This window comes from Sapajus apella, unplaced genomic scaffold (genome assembly GCF_009761245.1).
Source record: "Sapajus apella isolate SASKATOON/1434 unplaced genomic scaffold, GSC_monkey_1.0 scaffold110, whole genome shotgun sequence".
Taxonomy (NCBI): Eukaryota; Metazoa; Chordata; class Mammalia; order Primates; family Cebidae; genus Sapajus; species Sapajus apella.
In genome coordinates, this window is record NW_022437050.1 from 1,409,912 (window position 1) to 1,418,959 (window position 9,048).

Below are 9,048 nucleotides of genomic sequence, written 5' to 3' on the forward strand. Positions count from 1 at the left end.
TGGTGTAAGAGTCTCTGAAGTGTCTTCTTCCACCTTTTTCCTTTCTAATGTTACAGTAGCACCTCCTTCGTTGGGACCCACCTAGTTCAGAGCTGCAATCATTAAGACAGGGCACGTGACCAGGAAGAGTTGGTTAAGCAAACTGACCACATAAACAAGATCAGAGGTGACACATTTAGGCCACTTAAGTGTTTTAAAGGCCTATTTACCTCCAACTCCCACATGGTTCTGTTTTTTAAAGCCAACTCCTAAAAGACCTCTTCCCCAGCAGCACTTCCTTAGTCTCCTCTGGTTACCACACGCATGTTTATTCCCCAAGAACGGAGCGCTGCAGTGTCACATGGTGGCGATAATGGTGAAAATGGCCACTGACCAGGAGGGCTTGTTCCCAGCCTGGCTCCCAGCCACCCTTAAGGTAGCCTGTCAGTTGTCCCCATTATACAGATGTGGAAACTGAGACTGAAGCTAAGTTGCCTTGTCCCCTTTATACAAATAGCCTGAGCTTTAAGCCCAGACAGATTGACTGGACTATGTGAAGCCCCTATGCTATATTACATTTCTGTATTCAAGCTACTAAGTTAGGCCCAGCAGGACTACAAAATCCTTACCTAAAAATCTTTCCCTGAGGGGAGACATGACACCAAAGTAAATAAGGAAGATCTGTCTGGGAGAGGCTGGGCACCCAGCTGTGGAAGTACAGAGGAAGGAAAGATGAAGGAGTCAGAACAGGCTCAAGGAACAGGCTGCCCCCAAATGTCCTATTAAAAAAATAAAAATATGGTAGTCAGAAAAATTTAGAAAGTGATGCTCACTAGATTACCATCTTGGAGATCCACAGTTAAAGTCTCTGGGGCATCCTGCAGTTAAATACAAATTATTTCATTTAGTTTGCCAAACTTATTTGCCTACAGAATCCTTTTCTTCATACGAAGAATACTTAATATCATACGAAAAACTTTGGAAAATGCAACTATATTTTGGATTGAAAGATAAAAATGTAGAGACACCTCTTTCTACTCTTGTCTAGGTGAAGTCATTAAATCCTGGTCCCAGACTATTTAAGTGTGTCTGTTTTCAAGATCCAAAGACTTGAGTCACCGACTCTGCTCAGTCTTTGTCCACGGAGATGTCCTCTCCTTTCTCCTGAAGCTTATGCTGCTTAGAGCTTGGGTTTCATGCAACTTGGGCCTCAGAGGACTTCATTATTCAAGAGACAGGCATCCCCAAGAAGGCTGTCATATGCTATTGGAATCCCCACTGATGTAGTGATTCTAAACCCTAGTCAGGTCCTGAAGACTCTATGCATAAAAAATTAAAAACAAAAGACCAGAGTAATTTCACAAAAACAGTATCCATATACTGATTTTTTTCTTTCTCACCTTGCTAAAGCTCAGGCTGGCTCTTCTCAACCCTAGATATCATGCAGTCCAGGACCAAAGTCTATGGAATTGTCATGTTCTTCATGCACATATTCAGTCTGTGCAAGATCTCCCCACCCACTTACCCCCGTTCCTGATTAGCTCATAATTCTTACACATGTGGCAGTTTGGGGAAGACCACATTCCACCCTTTCATTCCAAACTTTCCCAGCTCTGCAGAACTATTTTGTCTCTGTTTTTATCAGAAAGGTGGAAACTGTAATGAAAAATGCATTGCCTCTCAAATCAATAGTTTTCTGAGCTTCCATCAGAGAACATGATCGTCTAGCTGCTGGGGAAAATGGCAGAGCCACCATGGTCTTGTGATGTCTTGGCACATGGTACTGAGAGTGTGGTGTCCTCATGGGAATCTTTATGCACTTCACTTGGGCAAGTCAGCATGCCAACGGCATTTCTGGAACATTCCAAGCTCCAGACACCCATCCCTCTCACCCACATAATTAATCTTCAGATTGCAGCACACATATAAAAACAACTCCTAAAACTCAAGATTTTCAGGCCGTTGTGCAGTGGAGTTTCTCTATTAGAAGGGCCTCTTTGGAGATCTCCAGGCTCAGAGGCCACAGGTAGGGATCTTTTCCCATCATTTATTCAACAGCAAGCATTCTGCCCTTGGAGTTTAGGAAGTCATGACTGGGATTCAGAGAACTGTAACCTTTTGATGTTACATGCAAAATTCTGGGTGTAGGACACACGGGCCTTAGAATGTTCCAGAAATGCCACTGGCATGCTAACTTGCCCAAGTGGGGTGCATGAAGATTCCTATGAGGACACTCAGCACCATGTGCCAAGACATTACAACCTCTTTTGAAGAGAGGTTCCATAGCTCTGATTAGACTCTCAGAGAAGCCTGTGGGCTGACGAAGGTGACGTAGGAAAGGAGGAATGGGCCAAACCCACCCTCTTGACCCCCATGTAGATATATTTAGTTTTAATTTCAGTGTTTGGCTAGCATGTATAAACTGGGCTATTTCATTTTTTTTTAAAGCCCCATCTCCAGCTTCTCCTCTTTAAACAGTTGAGAGGATCCAGTGGCTGTGAGCAAGGCATTCCTGCCCAGTGGCATTTGGTGGCAGCCGAGTCGCTGCCCAGGCAGGCCCTTGTCAGCCTCCCCTCCATCCTCACTTCCCCACCAAGGGGATTTGCTCACTCCTGTTCGCAGCCTGGGCACTTGGGGTGCTGGAGTTTGCAGCCCTGATAGTCCAAATTAAAAAGTGCTGTTAGCTCTGAACTGGCACGTCAATTAACTTTCCCTTAGAACTTTGAATGTGGCCCTAAGCGGAGGTTTAATCTAATGCATCTAACACATTATTTGGGTACCAAAGGCCTGCTGATATATTTTTTTTATTCTGGCCATCCAAATGGGATGTTTTCACAGCCCAGCTAATAAATGTTGGCTGGACCAACTGACCAAATTAGCTTTTTCCTTTGCTTTGCTTCATATTGATACTGCCCGAGTTGTGTGACTATATTATAGGAAACTGCTCTTTAATGCCAGGCACACAGAATAGATTTTGGTGGAAAGCAAAAGTAGACTTACACCTTTTGCCACAGGCTTAAAACTCCTGCTGTCTTTAATAAAGGTGGCTGGACCTACCTCCAGCCCAAATGAAAAGATCCTTGGGGAAGCAGAGCCATGCTGGGCTATCACACAGCAAAGACCCCCTGTGCCTCCTTGCCTTTGGAGCGATAGCATCTCAAATTCTCCAGTTAAGGCCTGGATTGAAATACTGAGCTCCCGGTTTCAGTCAAATCTAGGGCTCACTTGAATCTTAGGGGGACTGCATTTCTAACTGATCCCAAATCTTTGGGGATTTAAGTTGGTCTGCATTTGGCAAAAGACAACTTCCTGTTTCTAAGAAAAAAAGGCTTATGAGGGCTTACAGAAAAGACTCCAGGAGCTTTTGGGCTGCAAAACGGCTCTTGCAAAACAACATTTGGATGATTTACGTGTAAATGAATCAGAAACATGTGGATTGAATTTCCTTGTGAATACAGATGGGTTTAAAAATTAACGGAAAAAGTGTTTGGCAAAATACTTTTTGGTTTTCATTTTAATTGAATCTAAAATGTCAGGGGTGGAGGTGGGAAAGCCGGAGGAACCTGGGGGCCTCAGGGCTAAGAGCCCCGGGTGGCCACCCTGTGTCCACTTACAGGATTTGTGGTACAGGATTTGCCTTTTTTTTTTAATAACAAAAAAGGCACATTCTTCCAGATACGATCATTAGTAAACGAAGAGGGCCACTTCCTTGACGCAGTCATCACTGACAAGAACGTTAATTTACTTTTACATTTGCCGTAAAAAGAAAGCAGTAACTCTGCCTGACAAGACACTCAGCCATCATCAGCAAAGATGGCTGCCCCTTGCTTCTAATGTCAGCTTCTCTCTCACCCTGCCATGTTTCAAAGTTGCCACCCTGTTTTAACTGTCTTACAGTTACCGTTTAATTCTTCCCACCAGTCACACAAAGTGTGCCACACAGGACGGTGCCTATTGGACATAAGAGCAAATACAGCACAGCGAAGTTAAGCAATTAACACAAGGTCACACAGCTAGTTTAGCAGCAGACATGATGGGTTAAAAATCCCAGCAGCTAACCTCTATCAGGTCCTCCCTAGGAGCTGAACCCAGGCTAAGCACATATGCCATTTTATTTACCTCTCCGATAATGCTAAGTGCTGCTGTGATTCTAGCTACAGAAGCTGAGCTTCACAGCTGGAGGTGGAACTCGGGCCTCTCTGATTCCACGTTCTCTAAATACCGCTATCGGTGACCTCTTGCTCTGAATGCTTTGAAAAATTTTTGGTTACCTCAAACAGCCTTCTTTTTTTCCCCAGGATCTCACCCCAGCTTTCCCAGGCTACAATTTTCTAGGAAATATGATCAGACCATTCCAGAAACCTTGAGTGGAGTAGTGGTATGGAAGACATTCTGCAGTTTCACCCAAACTTGTCTTCCCCGCCCAGCTCTACATTCCCAGTGAACCAGGCCTGCTGGAGCTGGCTTTGCGTTCTCCCAGCTTCCGGACCTAAGCAAAGGCACTCAAGATTTCTGCTCGGTTGCTCAGTTTTTGTGCTAATACAGAGCATAGGGAGAGCCATGTGTTTTGTAGAAATTGCTTGCAATTCGGATGGACCACTTCTTTATATTTTGGATGTGAAGGGGAGGGGAGAAAAGAGTGACACATGGAAACTTCTCACTCTTTTGCAAGGTTTGAAGCTGCAACTTTCCCAGTGGTATTCAAACTATGCAACTTTCCAGTTATGCTTTAAAATTGAAATCAGATTTGGAGGGATGTTTAGGATATTTTGTTCTGTTAAAGACACACATGCTGATTTATTATAACTTTTAATAAAGCACATGTATATTTTATAACAAAAGCTCATTCCAGAGAAGATGAGAGCAAATTTGTGGTTAATATTCAAACAACATAGTTGTGTGTGGGTGTTGTTTTCTTTTTTAAACTTTATTATTTTTCTCAGTGAGAAGTTTGGATGCAAAAAAACCACTGACTTCTGTCTTCTCTTTCCATAGCGATATCTGGCATGATTGTTCCTCCCATGTGAAAGAATTGCCTTGAAGAATTGTATTAATGAAGAGGTTGGATTCTGCTACAGAGAGTAATCTGATACAAGTCCCAGAGTGGAACTTTTAACTCAGGCCTTTTTAAGAGGAATCACAATAACTGCAGATTTTTAAACAAACAAAATCACCGACCTTGCAAATACTGAAATTGGAAGGGATCTGTAAGTGCAGGGTGTTGGTTAAAGCCGTACCTCCCAAGTATTTGGGGGATATATTTATTCTGTATTGACAAAAGCAAATCCACTTTTTCTTTTTTTTTTTTTTAAGCTTAATTCTGCAATCATTTGTCTTTTATAAACCGTAAAGCTCTATACAAGGGACACTATAAATAAGACTCCATGTTTTAATTTATGATGTTTTTAAAGCTGTGTAAAGGAAGAATGAAGTGGTGATATTTACAAAAAAGTTAAAAAAGAAAAAAAGAAAAAAAAAGCTTGTATGGGACAGAATAGGAATGCCAGTTAGATTTTTTAGAAAAACTAAGGGTCGGCTTTTGCGCCTTAAAGCATATCAAATGGTAGTTAGCTCAGACAGTGCATTTTCAATATCTAACTTAACATGCCACCCCTTAGCAGTGCAAGCTTATTTATCTCTTTTGTATTGTTGTCTTAAGTAACTGTGTAAATAAATGCAGCCTGGAAAGTTAAAACGCGATGTAAGTGATCACATTTTCCCCTCTACTCGAAAATCCAGTGCCTCTAGACAGATTGTTAAAACTGCATATTTAAACCTGATCTCAGTCTCTCCTTTTACTTAAGTCAGTTTCTTCTGAAGCCGATGGCCTCTCGAGAGCTTGGTGGCACACATACTGTGTGAGAATCTCCTTTGAGACTTCATGGAACAGGGTCCAGGCACAGAATTCCACACTCTGCCCTCCAATTAACAAGCCAAAACCTCACGTACACTTCCCTATTTGCAAGTTTAAAGTTTGCTGGCCGTAAATGCTGACTTCATACCTATCTTCCAAAAGCTGACAAAAGCAACCTGGCTGGTATTTCAATTTTCCAGTTGAAGATACCACCTCTATCAGTCGACCCTTACCCATTTGTAACATAATAGATTAAAACAACAGGTTAAGTGCTTTGGAATTAAGAGTTAAAGGGAACGGGAACGGGGAAAGGAAAAGAAGGTTGAGACCTCCAAAACATAGTTTTCTGTTCTGTGGGAATTTTTGCTCTCGTTATCTGGGAAGTGTTCTTAAAAATAAGAATTAATAGCAAAGATGCAGCAAAGCTCTGAGGATGCATTTGCCTGATATTTTTTCTTTGCTCTTGTGTTTTTGTATGTAGTTATAAATACTGTAGATTTTTTTTGTGATTTTTTTTTTGCCAAAGTTGTTGTTCTATTTATACATTTTAATGTCTTAAGACAGTTTTTCAATATCACAAAAAGATTTTACTGCGTATTTTGCAAAGAACAAAAAAGCTCACTACCTTTAGCTTGCACATACTTGCAAAGTTCATTACAAGGCTTTTTGTTTTAAAGGGGATTTTGTAAAATATCCATATAAATAATGTATTTATCTTTCGAATTTGTACATTGCTTTTCCCTTCTTCCTCTTACTCCCACCCCCAATTTATTTTATTGTGTATGTTTGCTATGTGAAAAGTGCATATTTGTTTGGTCACCTACACTTGTATTAGCTGTTTCAATGTGATTTTTAAACATTTCATTTATAGTTATTTTCAGTATTGTTATAAACCATGCTTCAGTTTTTTTTTATTTCCACCCAAAAGTCATTGTCTATTTTTGTATTATTTGTAAGTTAAGAAGTTTTTTCCAATATATGGCAAAAAAAAATAGTAGCATATTATTCTTGTAGTATTTAGTTCTGTAGATTAAAAAATGTATCCTTTGCTTTGGAAGCTTACAAAACAACCCTAATGCTGTTTTACTCTATTAATATGCATGGAATCTCTCCCTTTGGAGTGACGCATTTTGTGCATTAAATTCTAGGGAGAAACTTCATAGAAATCAATGAACATACTTTCTTTCTTAAGTCTGCTTGTATATTTCCTCTGTCTTTCACGTAAATATAAACCAGCAGATTGGATGCCTTAACAATGCAAATCATATTCATTTCACTTGTACATTGTAACTGTGCACCAGAACTGTCAGTCATCACTAACATTCTAAGAAAAAAGAAAAAGAAAAAAAGAAAAAAAAAAAAACAAAGAAATCGAAAAGCACAAAAGAACTGTTTTGTTACCTTAAGACAATGTAACTTTTTCTAGTAGAGCAAGAAATCATTTACAACAATGCTGCAACTGTGCATGCCCCCATATGGATTTTGCAATGGTTTTCACTAGACTGTCAAGAGTGCGATTTTTATGGGTTGGGGTGGGTGGGGGAGGGGAGTTGTGGGAGGGTAAGGGAGGGAAGAAAGCTGATTTTTCATGGTGAGAAATAATAATGATGACTAATAATAATAAAAAACTGGAAAATGTAAGCAAGGTGGACGCATTGCTTCTCGGTACTCACAAAGGTTGTCTGAATTCGCGTGGTAAGCGCTGGCCTGAAGATGTACACAAGTTAAAGCCATATTTTGTCTGGTGAGCCCCTTAACTGTTTGTGAAGGAATGCACGGTCAGCCGGGAAGGTGTCCGGCTTAGACCTTGACAACAGACGCTACCCATCTGTCAGCCATGTGCAGTGGTTAGAACTTTTCTTGAAAGTCCAAAGAGCCCTTAAAATGTGTATAATTTGTGTTTTGTTGCTTCTATTTCTATTGATTAGATGAAAAGACATTCTGGCCCTCTGATCCTCTTTCTTCTCCACAAAAGTTTTACAAATAAAGATGTTCCCCTAAATACAGAATATGGCTTTAAGAAGAAAACGAAATGGAGAATTAAGATTTCAGTGTTGGGGGAAAAATACAGCTTCTGGATGACTGGATTGCATAACGTGCCCTGGCCTCACATTGTACTAGGATGCAGCTTAAATGAAGTCATCTCTAAATCTACTAACCTTTCACCTTCTTATCAAAACTTTTTGAATAGACACACACTGTACAGTTCAATTGTTAGAGAACCTAACTACTGTAGAGATTGTTATAATTTTTTTTTTTTTTTGCAAAAATTCAAGCTGTAAAAACTTTTCAACTTTCACAATATTTAATTAAAGTTACTTCCTGTCTGTGATGGCAGCTCCTAGTTGTGTATTCATTTCTCTATTTCAGATGAGCCAAAGTCCAACAAAACATAAAAGGTCTGTGTTTGCAATGACTCAGATCAGTGTTGACACCCAGTGAAAAGGAATTAGGGTAGTCCTGGGACACCCTCTTTCTTTGTAGGTCCTTGGGGATTTGCTAATCTGGGATGCAAATTGAACACATGCAGCGTACTGCTGCCCTCTGCTGGCGCTAGCTGGACGTGCACATGCCCACAGTGGTCCACAGAGGAGCCAAGAGCCCCCAGCAACTTCAGCAGCCAAGCACTGAGATTCCCTCCTGCGTGACTGAATTGTGAATCCAGGAAGTGGCCATTCTAGAACCCCCATCCTTCGTGCTACAAGTCTGAACCAAGCTCTTCACACACAGCTGCTAATTAATCCCTGCGAGCCTTCTGGTCAACTAATTATGTGCCCTGGCTCATTCATGAGGAGGCATGTGTGAACTTAGCCTTCTGTGATCAATATTTTTTAACCCCACATGAATAAGATAGTTTTCCTGTTGGACAGAAGCACATCTATCTGGAGTGAAACATTCCAAAAACACCCGATAGGTACAAACTCATGTAAAATCATTTCTGTCTAACTTCTATCACGATGGTAAGTCTTTCTAGGTACACAATGATTTTCCCGCTTTTACAATTATTGAACATGATGAGGTTAATGATACTTGTAAAATGCCTCAAAAACTCAGCAAATAGGCCATTAAACCAACAGAAACTTGATGGCCAGAGCTGATAGGATGGCAGCAACACAGTCATGTGTGTTGGGCACTGCTTCGGCTTTGGAATATAACCCGATTTGAGTAATGGAAGAGTGTGATGTGTAAGATAATAAGTAGAGAAGCTGCCATCC

The 9,048-nt window shown here is 40.7% G+C and overlaps 1 protein-coding gene across 6 annotated transcripts in view; it reads left to right on the forward strand.

Annotated features, from left to right (window-relative positions):
- Nucleotides 1–8,170, forward strand: part of EBF1 (EBF transcription factor 1) — a 406,775-nt gene extending 398,605 nt beyond the window's left edge. For 3 of the 6 annotated variants that reach the window (XM_032259644.1, XM_032259642.1, XM_032259647.1), the window contains one exon: nt 4,975–8,170. Coding sequence is in view for 4 of the 6 variants with exons in the window: in XM_032259647.1 (XP_032115538.1) it covers nt 4,975–5,006 (32 nt within the window). In the remaining 2 variants the exon portion in view is untranslated. The remainder of the gene's footprint in view (nt 1–4,974) is intronic. The other 3 variants (XM_032259648.1, XM_032259650.1, XM_032259649.1) reach the window with 2 other exon arrangements.
- The last annotated feature ends 878 nt before the right edge of the window (nt 8,171–9,048 follow it).